Source organism: Furipterus horrens, unplaced genomic scaffold, assembly GCF_987537825.1.
Source record: "Furipterus horrens unplaced genomic scaffold, mFurHor1.1.pri manual_scaffold_4, whole genome shotgun sequence".
NCBI lineage: Eukaryota > Metazoa > Chordata > Mammalia > Chiroptera > Furipteridae > Furipterus > Furipterus horrens.
The window spans coordinates 179,727,328-179,746,590 of NW_028327174.1; the positions used below are offsets into that span (position 1 = coordinate 179,727,328).

Genomic DNA, 19,263 nt, shown 5'->3' on the forward strand with positions numbered 1-19,263 from the left:
TTGTTTATACCAACTATATTTTAATTAAATAAATAAATTAAATAATGTATAACAACCAATGTTGGTGAGAATGTGGATGAACAGAAGCTCTCATATACTTCCAGTGATACAGGCACTTTCTAAAAATGTTTGGCATTGTCTAAAGTTCAAAATCACTATACCCTATGACCAAATACTTTTCTTCCCATCCACCATGTCCCTCCTCTTTGGAAACAATCAGATTGTTCTGTATATCAATGGATCTGTTTTGGTTTTGTTTATTCATTTGTTCTGTTTTATTAGATTACACATAAAAGTTATGTCATATGGTATTTGTCTTTCTCTATCTAACTTATTTCACCAAGCATAATAACCTCTAGGTCCATGCATGTTGTTGCAAATGTCAATATTTAATTATTTTTTATTGCTGAATAATATTCTATTGGGTGTGTGGGATGTGTGTGTGTGTGTGTGTGTGTGTCTGTGCATCACATCTTCTTTATACATTCATCTCTTGACACTTAGATTGCTTCCACATCTGGCTATTACCAGTAATGTTGCAATGTATATACTGGTGCACATATATTTATGAATTAGTATTTCTGATTTCTTTGGACAAATTCCCAGAAATGGAATTGCTAGATTACATGGCAGTTCTATTTGTCCACAGAGGCTGCACTAATTTACAGTGATACCAACAGTGAACAAGGGTCCACTTTTCTCCACATCCTTGCCAGCACTTGTTATTTGTTGATTTATTGATGAGAGCCCTTCTGAGAGGTGTGACTTGATATAACATTGTGGTTATAATTTACATTTCCCTGATGATATGGCCAAGTACTTTAATAATGTTATATACCAGTATGTATGATCACGTCTGGAAGAATACCTACGTAAAAACTGTTCATATTGTTCAAAATAGTTTCCAATAGTTAAAAATTGGAGGTAACATAAAAATACATATGTAAAACTGTTCATATTGTTCAAAATAGTTTCCAATAATTAAAAATTGGAGGTAACATAAATGCTCATGAATTGCAAAATATATAAGTAAACTATATATACCTACAATGCTTATACTACCAAAATAATTTCATAAAGATAAATTACAAATAAACTGCAAATATATGCAACTATAAGTATAAAAATGTAAACTGAAACAAGCCACACATAAGAAAATAATGTATATTATTCGCATAAATTTAAAAAATAAACAAAATAAATGCTGTTATAAGACAGATTAGTAGTCACCTATAGAGGGTTGGGTATAAAGGAAAGTAAATTGAAGAGGTTACTAGTAAGAATCTATTTATAATGCAGATATTTGTCTAAAGTTTTGTTCATTTTACAATAATTTATCATGTTGATAATGTTACTTACATTTAAAACTAATAAAAAATAAGAACTTGCTATTTGGACAATTCTGTGGTTAATTTTTATAATAACAACACAAACTATTCCCTCGTCGGCAGCCGTCCGTCTCGAGAGACGATGGTGTAGCTTCTTAAGAGTCTATCTGCACCGCCGAGAATGGCTGTGCAGTCCGACTCGGGAGTGACACGGTATCTGTCTCCTCCCGTGTTGAATCGACATCTTGCGATGACGCTGGAGTGTCCTCTCCAGTGAAGCTACAGAGCCTGGGCAGGGTGATATGGAGGGTCTGCTGTTGCCCATGCAGCAGACCCCCCCTCTCTTCGCAGCTGAAGGGTCCAAGGGAAAGACGGAGTCAATACAGCTTGGCTTCAGGTGCGCCGCAGGAGTTGCCGGTGTTGACTACGACGTCAAACCGCCTTAGGGACTCCGGCTCCGGATTTTCTGTCGGGGTTTACTCCCTTAGCCTTTCCCCTGAAGAGGTATGCCGCAAGGCAGCGGAGGTTTTTTGGTCAGAGTTTTCCTTCTCTGATGTGCCCTGACTGGAAGATCGAACCAGCGACACAAACTATTATATTATACAATATATATTAGAGTGCATTATTATTTTACCTTTACCTTTATATACCAATGTTTGGTTTCTTAAATGCTGTATACAACACAGAGAAAGATAAACAAACTATAATACATGGATAAATAGATGAGTTAACACAAATCATACATATACACATGTCCTGGAATACATACATAAATACGTGAATCACTGAAACCATTACAAGATTGAAGAATTTATTTTAGTTATATGGAGGTTTTATGGAGAAAATTATGTATCATATTTTAAAAGTTAGGAAATAACTTTGTGATTATCAAGGTCCAAATGTCTTTACTTCTTTACTGTGTTAATATAAGAAAGAAATGAGTTAATATGCACAAATTATTTTATAACCTGTGAAACATTTAAAATACATTGTATATATTTTATTTTTTATACATATATTTAAGTATAATATTTATGTTTGAGAAAATGGTTACTAAGCTCAATGGCTTTTTAAAAACAAACAAAAACGCTTGTATACAAGGTATCATGAAAACTTTGCTGAATGATAATGGCAAAATATTAGGATATAAAAATAACATATATGAGGCTGAAATATTCCTAATAAGCCTCAAATGCTAATGAAAAGCTTTACTCTAATTTTGGCCCTTTAGGTGGGCAAAGGTCTAAGAATGACCCCTAATGACCTTTTCTTTTGAGTGTAGGTGGGATTTGTGATTATGAAAAGACATCATTACCATGGTTATGCTATGTTATGAAGTTCAAGAGACTTTAAAATGAAGAGATTTTCTAGGTGGGCCTAATCTAATCACTTAAGCCATTTAGAAGACGCTTTTTTTCCTGACAGCAGTAGAAGAAGGCATAAAAATAACAGACATTTGAACTATGGGAAGGACTGAATGAAACATGGCTGGTTGAAGACAGGTCATGTGAGAAGTCATATGTGCAGCCTCCAGAAGCGGAAAGCAGCCCACAGCTAATGTTGACAGCAAACAAGAAAGCAAAGGCACCAAAGCCAAAGCACAATGAAATGAAATTTGCCAACTGAAATGTCAGTTGAAAACATTCTTCCTTAGAACCTCTAGATAAGAGCGCAGCTAAGTCAACAAATTCATTTCAGCATGTGAGATGCTGAGCAGAGGATCCAGTATGATTTACCTGAGATTCTCAGCTACAGAATTATGAGATTTTAAGTGTGTTTTATTTTATACCACTAAGTTTGTGGTAATTTTTATATAGCAATAGAAAAATAGCACAGATTTATTATTTTAAAGGAAAGAGCATTAGCTCTCTAAGATCTTAATAGATTATACATAGTTAGTTAAGAATGACCATAAGAGATTCATTCAAGAAATCATGGTACAGAAGGCAAGCATTGCTGGCTTCCCTGTCATGATTTTGGATCTTACTACATGCTGATAGAAGAGATGCATTGGGTATAAATATTTTTATAAAGCAGGTACATACTATAAAATCCTATACAAAATATTGTGGATTTAGAAATCATACCTCATTTGTTATATCAGCACTTTGCAGAAAAAAAAAAAAAAACAGTTATCAATAGTGTCAAGTTAGTGGATAATAATGAAGCAATTACTTCAGAGAGACCAAAAATCCTAAATCACATTATGGGGATCCACTCACCCTAACCCCTCTAGAACTTACACAATGTGAGACATGAGAAGAAGAAAAAACTTTCAATGAGAAAAACCACTGAGATTTTTGTGATTTATCTCTAACAGTGGCTGAAGTTTAATAAATCTATTACTTAAAGGGAAAAAATCAGTTGAAATTTCTTAAAGGGAGCTAAATAATGGCAAAGTGTCAAATACTACTCTGTACAGTATTTATTTTCATCTATTTGTGGGGTGGAGTGATGGGTGGAGTACAAATTACCCAACTCAGATCTATAAGTAGATGATTTTAGTAAACATCTAGCCTTCTTTATAATCTAGTTATCTATGAGCAAGCAACCCATAAGGTTAAGATGGGAAAAGACAATGTCAAGTTATGTAAAGAATGTAACAAAAGACACATGAATGTCAGGAAAGTTATGATTACAACTGATTTTAACAGATGAATCCTGAGATTCATTCTTCTGTCAGGTCGGTCAATAAATCAAAACTACATGAAAAACTGAAACAAGTATTTTTTAAACTGTTAAAACAGTGAGCTATTTTAAAACTACCAGTTGTTATTCAGTCACTAATAAAGAGTGAAGGTAGATACCAATTTTAGACAGATTACTAGAGGCTGTTAAAACACAAGTAAATGTGGATCCTCCTGTTTTCCCCTGTAACTGGTATTGCCCTTGGTTTCTTTATGATGTCACCTCCAACATCACTAATTTGAACATACATGTTTAAGTCCTGGCAAGCTGTGGTTGGGGAAAATGTCTGTACCAAGATTGTAAGTCTTCTTTTCAACTTTTATGTTTTAAAAGTAATGTTCTAGTTAGATTTACATTTATTCTCTTTAGTGTAAAGAAATGTTTGTTACATTGTCATGCGATTGATAAATAATAAGAGAGAATATGTTTAGCAAATACATTCTCAAGCAATGTAATAGGTTGTTTTGATCCAAGACTTAACTAGCTCATTCACTTCAGTAAAATATAGACATAGCTTTAGATTAATCTTTCTCCATGTGATTCTTTATTTCTTTTTTTGTTACATTGTATTTTGGAACATAAAAAATAAAATAATTCATCATTCTCATTCAGGCAACTGTCACAAATGACTCCTTTAGGGTCATTTGGAAATTTATGGGATTAAAAAAAAATATGACAGTGATTGAAAAGTGCTACTGACCTTTAGAAGACATGAGAAAAGGGTACCAAACCTTTGCTAATAAGTGGGGCAGCCCAACACAAAGAAGACAAATAGAAAATAATAATCAAGAATTGAAAGTTCAATGATAGTTGTTTCCTAATACTTGATTTATTTTGTGTTAAAATTAAGTAAGGGAAGAAAATCTTTCAGTTATGTAACTTTTTGTTTGTTTGTTTACTGTGAAGACATGAAATAAAGGCAAAGGTATAGAACTCTGGAATATAAAAGAAAGTGTAACTGAGTTTTCTTTGGATTGTACTGTTAATGGAAAGATGAAACATCAATCTTGAAAATAATTACAAATAAAGCAGGCTTCCCCTAGGCACTGGTGCCTACTTCATTATTACATAAAGAACATACCTCAGTAAAAGGTTTGACTGTATTTGTCGTGATTACATTAGAGGCCCCAAGTGAATTGTCAACTAGTACCCAATCGTCTATGTTCGGGAACATAACATGACAGAATTAACTATTATAATTATTTTTAAATGTTTAAACACAATAAAGTATTGATGGCATTGCTATTATGATGAGCACTGCATAACTTTCAAAGAACTTCACCACCACAATGCTTAAAAAGTTATTTTTGGTTTTATGAGGATTTCTGGCATAATCCCAAAATTCATGGTCTTGTAGAAGGAAAGTGTGGTTAAATTCATAATCAAATGGCCCGATTGTTAACCTATGAATTGCACACAAAATCCTTAATAAAAGTTCATATTTCCTTGGATTCAAGTGGTAACTTCTAATTCACTTAACAGAAAGGCTGAGATGTAAAAATTAATTTTCTACTTTTTCTTTCCTCTGAATTCTTCTAACAATGACAAGACCTTAAATGTAAACTAATAAGCCTGCCATGGTAACCAAGTTGTAGCTGATAAAGAAAATTCTCCTCTGTGAGCTCAGTTTTTCCTCTTTCTACTTATTACATTTTAACATAGTCATCGGCCCAGACCTCAATAACCCTGCTCAGGAGTTCACCTCCTCTTCCCTTTGCTCTAATTCAGGTTGCGTCAGTCAACTCAGTACTTTCATTCCTAATACTGAATAGTAGTTCTAAGACTTCTGAAGGAAGTGGGAGAGATTTCCCTAAAGATTTAGCATCAGTGGTAGATAAAACCTTTTTAACTTCCAGTGTTAGCTTCCATAGCTTATATCCACTAGACAGTTTATCTTTTACTCTCTTGAATTGCATGAATAAGGACCTGTCTTTACTATCTTGACCTATGGCTTCACCCTGACAAAGAAGGTTTATCAGCAGCCTTGGCACTATGGACATTTTGGGCAGGATTATTCTTTATTGGAGTTGAGAACTGGGCGTAAGGGTTGTCCTATACATTGTAAGATGCTTAGAAGCACCTATGAAATGCCAGTATCAGCATGCAAGTGCACATGGATACATGCACACCCACAACTGTGATAACCAAAAATATCTCAGACTTTGTACAATGTACCCTGAAGAAGGGAATCCAAAATAAACCCAGGTTGAGAAACACTGCTCTAAAAGATGTTAGAAAATGACAGAAGATCTCACCATATCACACAACCATGTCTCAACTAGACAATAACAACGTGGCAATTGACCTTTACCTTTATGTGGAGACCCCTCTGGCAAATACAGAAGAGTGACTTAGGCTCCTGTCAGTCCTTGGGAAACTTTCTGCCAAGACCTGTACAAACTTACTTGCCACACATCTAATGCAGAATCCAAAAATCCAAAGCCTGTTGGCAAGATATCTTGCAATATTCACAGATACAGATTGTGGGCATTTCAAATGAAACAGTAGAAAATACATTAATGAGGGCCTAGTTCTTTGAATTCATTACACATTTTAAAAAGATATCCAGATATATAGTTAAAGGCAAGAGAAAATACAAGTGTATTTTGTACTTACATTGAAAGTTTTCAGACCAGAAATAAAAGAAAAACACAAAGGTGGTTAAATGTTCACACCTTTAAAAAAGAAAAAAAAAATTTTTTTTCACGAGTAATTCAGAAATAGGCCTTTCTCCTAAATAATAAAGTTCCTCATGTCTCCAACTTTGGGATCTCAGCTTATTACTTAGGAAAACAAAAGCCTAGCTTCCCTTCCTAAGTCATTAACACAGTAATTTCATAAAGCTGACAATGGGTATCTTCATTACATAAAAAAGCTCACGCACACTGAGGCATCTTAAAATGAATGAATGTTCTACCTGAAATGAAGGCAGGCTTGTAGCTGTGTATGCCATTTCATTTTGGTTAAGATGAAGTATTAGCTATTTGTTTCTTTATATATGTGTCCAGAGACCTTAATTCAAGAACTAGTTGTATTGAACAATCTATTTGACATAATTGTTGCATTTTTTTCTTCTTTTTAAAGTAATTCAATTAGACAATCTTCAGAATCTTGAGGGACTTATTTCAAAAGAATGAAAATAAACATATATTCATCTAAAATGAATGCTAAGTAAAAATAATAATAAAACATACACTAATTATTTTTTTCAATAATAAACTTCACAAACTGAATCTAAATGCATTCTGGTTCTAGAAAATTTCTTGAACATTCCAGAGAAGCAAGGGAGAGATGCTGCCACTAGCAGACTTAGAGGAAAGAGTTTGAAAATGCTCCCTAGTTCCAAAAGATTAAATAAATTTAATTGTTTATTACATATGTAAATTTACATACAGTTATGTGGATCACTGCTGTTTGGGTGTCCTATAAGCTCTTTTCAATAAAAGTGAAAGAGATCTAAGTATATTGAATTGCTACTAACACTATCGTGACCAACCTTAAGAAACAGACACTATCAGCCACACCAGGAAGTTACATTGTGCCAGTTTCCAGTCAATCGACTTTGCCCTTCTCCCACAAATAGCTGTTATGTTACCAGAAATAGTCTTGCCTGCTCCTGAAATCCACAGAAGTTATATCATATAGTATATGCTTTTGTGTCTCTGATATTTTTCTTGCAGTATAACTATTTTTTGAATATGTTGTTATGTTGCACACATCAGTAAGCCATTCCTTTAGATTGTGGAGAAGTATGTCATTAACATGACTATACCACAGTTCGTGCATTCTCCTGTTAATGGATATTTGAGTTACTTTAGTTTTGGGTTATTATGAATAAAGCTGCTATACATATTTTGTCCAATTCTTTTGTAGAATTTTCTTGGTAAAGTAGTAGTGGAAATGATGAATCATATATAGAACATGTATAAGTTTAACTTTATTTTAAAAAATCACATGGTACGTAACTCATTTTAATATATATATTTTTAAAACCCAAATTTTATCATTTTAAATTGTCTCTAGTTTTGTTTATTCTTTCCTTGATTTTGGCTTGTAGCTTTATAATTTCTTCCCTTTAACTTTAGTTCAATATTTTTCTAATTTTAAAGCAGAGATTTAAAACATTGATTTTAAACTTTTTCTAATATAAGGAAACAAAGCTATAATTTCTACTGCATGAACTATATGTATACGTAGTATTCCACAATTTTCAATATATTATTGTTAAGTTGCTTTTTGTAATAAGTATGCACTGGTTTAGACGGAACTGTTTACTTTTCAAGTATTTGTGTTGTTGTTATATGCCAATAAGTTGGCTGAGACTCCTGAAGACTCTATAAATGAGTGATATCCACAATGTCCTATACTCAACAGCACTGCCCGGCTCCTGTAGACTCATTTCAGGGACTCCTCTTCTGGAGTCAATCCATCTCATATTTGGTCTTCCTCTTTGCCTGCTGCCTTCTATTTTTCCCAACATTATTGCCTTTTCCAAAAATCCCTGCCTCCTCATGATATGCCTGTGGTAGGACAGCTTCAGTGTTGTCATTTTTGCTTCCGGCAGTGTTTCAAGCAGAATTTGCTCTAGGACTCACTTGATTGTCTTTCTGTCAGTCCAAGGTATCTGTAACAGCTCGCCCATCACACCATATTTCAAATGAATCAAATCTTCTTCTATCAGCCCTCTTTACTCTCCAATTTCTGTGTATTTTCTATATAACTTTTTATTGATTTCTAATTCAATTGCTTGGTGATCAAAAAATATGAACTAGAAATTATACAAGAAATTAATGGGCCATGCCTATGTAATGTTTTTTAAATCTCAAATTTAATGATATTGTTTCATACACCTGAAATATTTCATCTTTCAGAGCATTTAGAACAGAGTTCATAACCATGGTTGGATATTAAAATTTCTTCAGCAATGTACAAATATACATTAGTTAGATCCAAAACTAGAGATTCAGATATAGTGGGGCAAATAATTTTAATGCATGTCCTCAGATTAAAAACAAAACAAAACATAAGACCAGATAAGTAGTCAACACAACGTAAATTTTATTCAGTTATTTCATTCAGAATTTTTAAAGACTGATACATTTTAAAATGTGCCAGATTTTTTGTTGAGGACTAGAGCTTTAACGTAGTTATCAAGATATTTTTTTAATGTAATTTATTATTTATATTTATGTAATGTCAAAATAAATAAAACACTGGGTACGAATGTGTGTTTGTATTTGTGTGTTTGTCTGTGTAAGACCAATAATGACTCTATTTTTGTAATATAATGGGGAACTGTAGAAAAATAGTTCTCTCATAAATTATATTTGTCTCCATTACAAATATATCAAAAGTAGACTATGAAACTAACATTGAGGAGACAAATATGCTCCTATATAAAACAAATGGAAACTTATAAATAGAAAATATTTGGCAACAATTTTACTTTTCAGATTTTCTTAGAGAACAAAAGAAAAATCAAAATTCAGGTCAATATTGTGGTGCACACTGATTCACTCACATACACAGACACATTCACAGACACATTTATGCCATTGAATGATCTGTATTTTGTTAAGTTCTGAAAATATTTTGAGGATCTGGTTTTACTTAAGCACAGTGTTTTCAAAGTGCTGTCTCAATTAAAATTCATTTGCAAGGAAATTTGGAGCATGAGATAGGGAAATGAATTTAATCATGGTTTCACAATTTTAAAAATGTCTGTATTTTAGATATGAAAAGTTGAGGAGATTTTTTCTTACGCTTTATGCCTATTGTTTTAGCTTTGCTGAAGTTTGCTCTAAAAACAAACACAAACATTTCTCATCTCTGGGACCAAGTAATATTGCATAATAATAGAGATCTGGGAATGTAAATATTCTCTAGTTGGGGGTGGCAGGTGCTTAGACATAATAATGATCATTAAATAGAATAATTATTATATAAATTAATTAAAGCCTTTCCCTCTTATTTTAATAGCCAAAAAGTAAACTTTGGGGCATATGATAATTACATTCCAGGTAAGAAAACGTTCAATATATATTTTTCAAAAAACATGTATGATCAATTTTAAGGATACAAAACCATTATCCTCCATTCACAGTGATAAAGCAATAGCTGTCATGGAATATTATTAAAACTCAACTTTTTTATTTTCCAAGGTACCTTTTTCATGGGCTCAATGAACACTTTCTAAAGATATTTTGGTTCTAAATCCAAAGAAGTTTAAGCAAATATGTATAGAACCATGAATGTGGACATTCACATGTTAGAAATAATTCAATCAGATAATCTTACAATTAAAAGGGAACATAAATAATTGGATAAACAAATTCTCATCCATGTCAGAAATGTCTTCTTCTACACAGCTGATAGGTTTTATCAGGGTTTAAATTAGCCAAAAAATTCATTACTTGACAACACCAGTCAAATTTTGTTGGAAGACTTCATACATCAAGTAATTTTCCCTAATATATTGATCTTTTTAAAAATTTTTATTTATTTATTTTTAGAGAGAGGAGAAAGGAAGAAGAGAGAGGGAGAGAAACATGAATGTATGGTTGCCTCTCACGTGCCCCCAAATGGGGACCTGGCCTGCAACCCAGGCATATACCCTGATTGGGAATCGAACCAGTGACCTTTTGGTTTGCAGGCTGGCACTCAATTCACTGAGCCACATCAGCCTGGGGAGTTCTTAAATATGCCTTTCATTCTGTATATTTTCTCATTGCTCCTGCTTCTGTCTTTAGGAGATTTATAGGACAAGTCTATTTTCACTTACACATAGTATTACCACACATATTCAAACACAGTGCTGATACCTCTCTCATTTGTCTCATTGGTAAGCTAAATGTCTTTATTTCTATTATAGTTTGCAGGTAACTTTACATCCCCAGTCACAATTCTGTAGATACTCTTTACTTGTCAATTTCTTAAATGCCACCTTTAACAATGCAGTTCTTGGGTATATTACATTTACTTTTGTAGCCTGAAAAGTGATTATAAACTAAGGAGATCTAAAGCAGTGATTTTCAACCTTTTTCATATCATAACACACATAAACTAATTACTAAATTTCTGCCACACATCAAAAAAATATATTTTTTGCCTATCTGACAAAAGAAATGGCTGTAATTTTGATTCATTCACACCAGACAATATTGTTGTGTTGGCTGCAGTCATTTTTTAATTTGACTATCTATAGGAAAAGAGTCAATGCCCCTGACTAGATATTCGGGTATTGCATGTTTTACAATTTCTTGCAGTACACTACTGTGCCTGCCACAGCACACTGGTTGAAAATTGCTGATCTAAAACATCAGCATTTAAAATCAATCCTACACTCACTAAACACTTTATAACAGGCACTGTATTAATTACTTTGAAGGCTGCAGAAGTAGTTACCATGTTTTCTGTTCTCAGTGTAACTGTATTATAATCAAAAGAGTATAAAACACATACAGAAGGTCCATAGACACATGAAAAAAAATGCTCAACATCACTAGCCATCAGAGAAATGCAAATAAAAATCACAATGAGATACTACTTTACACCAGTCAGAATGGCCATCATCAACAAATCAACAAGCAACAAGTGCTGGCGAGGATGTGGAGAAAAGGGAACCCCCGTGCACTATTGGTGGGAATGCAGACTGGTGCAGTCACTATGGAAAACAGTATGGAATTACCTCAGAAAACTAAAGATGGAACTGCCTTTTGAACCAGCGATTCCACTGCTAGGATTATACCCGAAAAATCCTAACCCTAATTCAAAAGAACTTATGCACCCTTATGTTCATAGCAGCAATGTTTACAATAGCTAAGTGCTGGAAACAGCCTAAGTGCCCACCTGTAGATGAGTGGATCAAAAAACTGTGGTACATTTACACAATGGAATACTACACAGCAGAAAGAAAGAAGGAACTCCTGCCATTTGCAACAACATGGATGGAACTAGAGAGAATTATGCTTAGTGAAATAAGCCAGGCAAAGAAAGAAAAATACCATATGATATCACCTAATACAGGAAACTAAGGAACAACACAAACAAATGAACTAAATAGAATAAGGAACAGAATAACAGTTATTATGGGGGAGGGGGAAGGAGGGAGGGAGAAAAGGGGGATGAGTAAGGGAAGGGTTTAATCAAAGAACGTGTATAAATGACTCATGGACATGGACAACGGGGAGGGATATGATTGCGGGAGAGGGGGTGGGTTGGGTGGGGGAGAGAAATTGGGAGAAAAGGGGACAACTGTAATTGAAAAACCAAAAAATAAAATTAAAAAGAAATAAAAATAAAAATAACAAGACAAAAAAAAAGAAAAGAGTATAAAACAAAAATCTAGACTGGATTAGACAGAAAGACTAAAAGGAAGAGAAAATGGTTTCTTTCCATTTATCTTACAAACTATATTAGTTTTACAGTCACTACTTTATGTTGTTTTCTATAAAGGTGGGAAAAAAGAAAAAACAATTTTTATTTTCTCATATTAATAGTAGAGAATTTCAAATATTACCAAATAAATGAAGACAGAATTTTAATAATTTCTTTACTTATTTACATGATATGTAATACCAAACTCCCCTATTAGTTTTGATGATATGTTATTTACTTTAAAATGTATGTTTAACATTTTCTTATTTTAGTGAGTGAATTAAGCAAAAAATCATGGAATCAACAACACTTTGCCCTGGCATTTCCCAAACCACAGCGGCCAGGAAGAAAAATAAGATCAAGACCTTCCCAACTACAAAATAATACGGTTCCTGTGAGTATTTAAAAAATCCTGTAATTTTCTTAGATATAAACTTGTAAAATCATGTATAGTTATATGTCTATATAGATCACCACTGACCAATGATATTTCCGTGATGATGCAGATACTTTATTTCTTTACATGCCAATGCAACTACTGAACACTTAAAATGAGGCTAGTGTAACTAAGGAATTCAATTTTATATTTCAATGCAATTTAATTCACATGTAGCTCTTAAATGTCATATGAAACAGTAAAGTTGAAGGTAATTCAAATTCTACTACTTGGAGAAAGTAGGTGTATTTTATTTGCATTTCACTGTATAAAATTTTTTCTCTTATTTCATATTAACAATTTGCTCAGTAAACTTACATTATAGGAAATAAGTATTCCAAAAGCACAGAAATCTGTAGATACTAACACTAAAGCTAGTTAGTATAAATATTCTAAAAATATTCCCCTGCTGTAGAAATCCCTTCATTAGAATCTTTATACTCTGATGAATTTTCATTGCTTCCTCATGTCTTATAATTTAGAATTCAGGATTCTGGATTTGGAAGATAAATATTTCCCAAGGTTTCTGAAGTCATCATGAAATATAAAAATGTTGAAAGAAAAGTTTTCACAAGATAAATGTATTATCAACTCTTATTTATTTTAGAAAATGTATCCAATCTGTACTGCTCCAGGTTTCTTCTGTCTCATGTTTTTTAAATTTATTTTTATTTTCTTTCTTTATTCATTTCCCCACTATGTGTTTACATTCCTTCCAAAATTTCCTATTATTGCAATTCAGTTTTTACAAATATTTAGCTACAAGTTAGAAACAAAATGCACCATTCTGCACAAGTCAATGTGTACTGAATGTTACAGCTTTCATTACTGCGGTTTCCTCTGTGATGATAACTTCTATCTTGCCATGCAGGATGGTTTTCAGGCTTTTATTGTTCACCACAGTTAGCATGGTAAGTTCCAGAGACCTTGAAAGTAACAACAGAGACCAGGATCTGCTTGAACAGAAAACTATTAGCTATTAGAAAATAATTAGTTTCTAAGTTAGTCTCAGAATGGAGTCTAGGCAAGATGTATCATGAATCTCAAAACACAGAGTGAAAAAAAAAAAAAACCTTTTCCAGCTTGCGCAGAGTTTCTGGTATGCCATTAGTGAGTGAAGGTCTGTATCAATTTTAACATACAATCATGTGGGAGTTATGAAAGTACTCTAAATTGAAATTAGATACAACATTAGACATGTCTATCAATTAGTTCAAAAATAGAATAAAATTGAACAAGCAAAAATAAACTATAAAATCGACAATTTATTTGCTATTTATTAAAATCTAAAATCTTTTCATGGTTAAAGTTAAAATGTACTTGGTATCTGGTAACAAAAGCTGTGTAACCCATACAAGTTATTTATCATTATTCTAACCAATATTTCAGAAATATGATGAAGACCTATTAAGGGGAGGCTCTAAACGACCATTATGGATGCACCGGTCTTTAATGAAAATTTCCGAAAGACCATCTGTTTATTTAGCTGCCAGAAGACTGCCTCCATATAAACCAGCTCATCACCCAGGTGTAGAGAAACCTTTATCTCCAGCAAGAGGTAGGAGAGCTGAAGAAGACAAGAAGGACAAATTAGATTCAGAACCTGAATCCACAGTTTTACAGGAGTCAAAAATAACTAAGGAAGATTCAAAGAAAGACAAGGATTTGGAAACAGAAACAAAAGGCAAAAGAAAAGACAGTGCAAAACCAGATGACAAAAAAGATAAGAGAAGTTCAAAAAAGGGCAAGGACTCAATTACAGAATCAGAAGCCGAAAAAGGAGACACAAGGAAAGATTCAAAAAAGGATAAGAAAGGTGCAAAGGGCAAGGGGTCAGGTACAGAATCAGGAGAGGAAAAAGGAGACACAAAGAAAGACTCCAAAAAAGTTAAGAAAGGTTCAAAGGACAAGGGGTCAGGTACAGAATCAGGAGAGGAAAAAGGAGATGCAAAGAAAGACTCCATAAGAGATAAGAAAGATGCAGAGATGGGTAAGGGGCCACGTATAGAAGCAGAAGAGGAAAAAGGAGTCACAAAGGTAGACTCCAAAAAAGATAAAGGCTCAAAGAAGGGCAAGGGACCAACTGCAGAATCTGGAGATGCAAAAGATGCCAAAGAGGATAAGGATGAGAAAAAAGATTCAAAGAAATCCAGTGAAAAAGGTGATGAATCCAAGGGTAAGAAAGATGCCAAGAAAGATGCCAAGAAAAATGCCAAGAAAGATGCCGAAGCAGACACTGACCCAGAACCTGCTGATGCAAAAAAGGATGCAAAGAAGGATTCAAAGAAGGATATGAAGAAGGATGCGAAAAAGGATGCAAAGAAGGATGCGAAGAAGGATGCGAAGGATGCGAAGAAGGATGCGAAGGATGCGAAGAAGGATGCGAAGGATGCGAAGAAGGATGCAAAGAAGGGCAAGTAGGCCTTGTATTATAATTCAGAAGCATATTTGCCAAAAAAGTTTTAATAGTCTGAAACTGAATCTATGAATGAAAAGGGGATTCAAATAATTAAATACTTTTGAAAATGGGGCAAAGAACAAAACAAAGAAAGACTCAGAAAATCTTTATAAAGCTCTATGAAAGATGTTAAGAATAATTAACAGATGATTGAAGGACTTGAAGAATACTAATGACAAATTTGGAGATATAAAGGATTAAATGAAAGACTCCCTAGAAAGACTCAAATAATATACATGTCTGATGTACAAGTTAATGATACTGAATCTATGAATATGGAAAAGTATCAATGACGGCTTTAATACAATTCAAGAAGGCAGGTGTTGAATCTATAGAGTCAAACAACTTTGAAGTTGCATCCAGAGATTTAAATGTAGAAACACAGGGGTCATGAGAAAAAGTCAAACAAATTTCAGAAAGTCTACTTTCAAATAAATATAAATTCAAAGTAAAGGTAGCATTCCTCAAAAAAAGAAAAGAAAAAATACTATTACTTTCTTGTTAAACTGTACCACCATCTCTCAAGTGGAAATGGCTACAACCTGATTAATGGATGTTGAATGTTCCACTTCCAGCCAAGTTCAACACATTTGGTAAGTTAGTTTTAGTTTATTTTAAGCCAAAATGGATTAAACAATTGAATGAATTTACAGGTTTAAATCGATACCATTTTATAAAATCTCTGTAATCTGCTGCTTAGGTTTTGACTAGAATTTTATCAAGTTTACACTTTCTCATTATAAGAAAAATGTAAAGAATTTGGTGAAAACGCCACATAAATGAAGGTTTATGAAAAGGATAAGAGAAGTAGAATTATTTTTCATGAGGGAGAAGAGACTGGCCAATGGTATATTATAACTTTAACAATTAGTTATCATAAGTTTTTTTCTTCTACATTTCATTATTGTCCAAATTACCAACCTGAGAATCTTTAAATAAGGCATATTCAACAGATTCCTGATAAATTGCTAAATACATATACAAAACCAGATTAAGCCGCATTCAGTGTCTAACACAGTGAAGTATCTACATATTATTTATATGTGAAAACAATTAACTTCATATTTTGTAACTATATTAAATTTTCTTGTGACCATAAGTCCAATTAATGTGAAAAAATAAACATAATAAAAATGCAAACCCTTGAACTTCCCAATTAATGACAACTAAATCTCTGCTGATTTAAAACGTTCTCTCAGATAAACTCAACATTTAAACTCGAAATTGTTGCACAATTTTCTAAATGTTTTTCTTTCCCCTTTATTTTGCCAACATAAAATGTGGATGCAAAAGAAAGCTTGATAGTAAAGGAAGGAAATTCTATCCCACATGCTCTCAAGAACTAGCTTTCTATAAATAGTGAGGTATAATCGCTTTGCCTGCTCTTTAAACACTAATCTCTGTCCCACTCATCAACTACTCAAGGATCAATGGCTCTTGTATCCCATGGTTTCCTAGGAGGCCCTGCCTTGCTGACTGACGGAGTCAGCCATAGCATAAGAGCTGTAATGACAGAGTCAAAACCTGCTTTACAGTTCTCTCCCCTTTTCAGGAGACACCCCATTCTTTATCTGCTTATAAAATTTCATGTGCAGATTCTCAAACTTTTCTGAAAATGTTAGCATCTCTCTGAGGATTTAGGGATTCATTTTAAATCTTTTTCTTTCCAAAAAAAAAAAAAAAAAGGTCTTAAGATTCTTCCTTCACATAATACTCAAGTCATGTTGTAGATTCAAATTTAATTCATAGTGAAAAATAATTGAGTTTCTGCCTTTATCATTCTACGGATATGCAACAAAGGCACCAAGAATTTCCATATAGCCAAATACAATAGTTCCTTTTCTCTGTATACATTTTTCTAAGTTATTCCATCCATTTCCAGTATGTGGAATGTCTTTTTATTTATAGACAGTGCCTTTCACAGATCATTTTGTAAAAATATTTGAGTGAAGTACAGTTAATCAATTTTTTTCCTTTCATGATTGTGTGTGTCTTTGGTGTTGTATCTAAAAAATCATCACCAAACCCAAGATCATCTAGATGTGCTCCTATGTTTTCTTCTAGGAGTTTTATACATTTGCATTTTACATTTAGGCCTTTGATCCATTTTGATTCAGACATCTTTTACTTCCTATTCTCTCTCTGTTCATTTCTGTATTACCCAGCTACTTCTATCCTCTAACTTGCTGTACTCTTCTATGTAACCTATACAACTACCGTCTTCCTGGATGTATGTACATAAGTATATCTATCTATCTATCTACCTAATTTCTTAATCTAATTTATCTCCATATACTTACCTATCTAATTTAAATAATTATCAAATATTGCCTGTCTCCCCATAAGAATAAAATTTCTACCAGGAAAAAATAGTATGTGACTTATTTACTGCTTTATTTTCAGTGCACAGAACTATTTCAAAGATGTAGTATATATATACTGACAACATGTCGGGTAAATAAAGCAATATAATTTGGAGTACTTAGTGGGAATAATGAGTTCTTGGAGTAAGCCTCTCCAAAATCCCAAACCAAAACATACCAGTCTTAACAAAGACAAACTAAAATAATTATCAGTGTCCTTTTAGAAAGGGGAAAGTTCCAAAAGAGGGTACTTTTGAGACTTAGTGGCTATTTGGAATGTAGGATATAGCGTTATCTTATTTTAATGTGATGAAGTATGGGAATTTATAAGCTACATAGTGATTTTAAGATTGTGTCTAAACAGGCTAGCAGAACCTTTTGTCCCTGATCAACCATGTTTTTATTAATATTAGTATTTTAATCCCCACCTGAGGATATTTTTCAATATTGATCTTTGGTCTTAGAGAAAAAGAAAGGGAGGGAGGGAGGGTGTGTGAGAGACAGAGTGAGAAAGAAAGAGAAAGATGTTGCCTTCTGTACACACCTCGGACCCAGGGATCGCAGAGATAAAATCCATGGCATAGGTATGTGCCCTGACTGGGAAGTGAACCTGCAAGCTTTTGGTTTATGGGACAAATCTCCAACCAACTGAATTACCCAACCAGGGCCAATCATGTTTATTTTTTAATGATTTAATTAATTAAATATATTGTTATTGTATAGAAATACTATACACTTAATTTTATAAATTTAGTATCAAATTATGGCATAGCATATAAAATTATTAAATTATTAAATAGAATTTAAAGTTATATAGGTTATAATTTCTATCATAAAATTATTACTGTAAAATAGTATCTGTTATATTAATAATTTTATTATTATTGCATAGAATGATAACTACTGAAATTCCAATATCCCTAATCATGGCATAAGGATTTATGTTATTTATTAAGGTGAGAACATGGATTTCTACATGTTATGTTGCTTTGTTTTCTTTAGAAAAGTTATGGCTTTTTCAGATTTGTATAATTTGATAAATGGTACTTTTATATTATATATGCTTGTAATAGCATTTGAAAAAAATACAGAAATACACAAAAAAGAGTCAATTTATCCCTTTGCTGCACTCCCCACCCCAACTGACAATTCATATATTTAAAAAAAATAACTTTCCAATTGTTTGCCACCTTATTTGATTTCCTGTCATATTACTGAATTGTAAAAAAATTATTCATTGAAGAGGTTAGATTTGCCTTTTTTTGAGGGAAGAGGAAAGGATATAAGGCAAAATTATTCTTTGACTGTAAAGTAAGATAGGTAGTTTTCTTTCTTGGATTTGAAACCCCTTCATCTCTAGAATGTGCTTGAACTAGATGATGTAAGACTGAAGTTGGTGGGCCTAGGGGTAAGAAGGCTGAAGACTTTAAAAATTGGGTATTCTCCAGAACTTAAGATATTCTCAAATTGTTTCTTCTGACCAGAAAGAAGTTATTTTTTTAACAATTGAAAGAAGGAATGGCTAACAGAGTCCTACCTATAAAACTCTAATTCTGAAGTTGCTATTTAACAAACAATGATATGGTCCAATTTTATTTGACAAGGTCCCTCTCA

The 19,263-nt window shown here is 33.0% G+C and overlaps 1 protein-coding gene across 1 annotated transcript; it reads left to right on the plus strand.

Moving 5' to 3' along the window:
• Positions 1 to 4,298: 4,298 nt before the first annotated feature.
• CYLC2 (cylicin 2) lies at positions 4,299 to 15,249 on the plus strand. Its single transcript, XM_090275245.1, has 5 exons — positions 4,299 to 4,315; positions 9,996 to 10,036; positions 12,665 to 12,786; positions 14,218 to 14,725; positions 14,807 to 15,249. The coding sequence occupies exons 1-5, from the start codon at positions 4,299 to 4,301 to the stop codon at positions 15,247 to 15,249; spliced, it is 1,131 nt and encodes a 376-aa protein (XP_090131371.1).
• Positions 15,250 to 19,263: the final 4,014 nt, after the last annotated feature.

Coding starts and splice junctions, on each gene's coding strand:
- CYLC2 (XM_090275245.1), top strand. Junction 10,037..12,664: donor ATATGATAATTACATTCCAG/GTAAGAAAACGT, acceptor TTCTTATTTTAG/TGAGTGAATTAAGCAAAAAA. Junction 14,726..14,806: donor CTCCAAAAAAGTTAAGAAAG/GTTCAAAGGACA, acceptor GAGATAAGAAAG/ATGCAGAGATGGGTAAGGGG.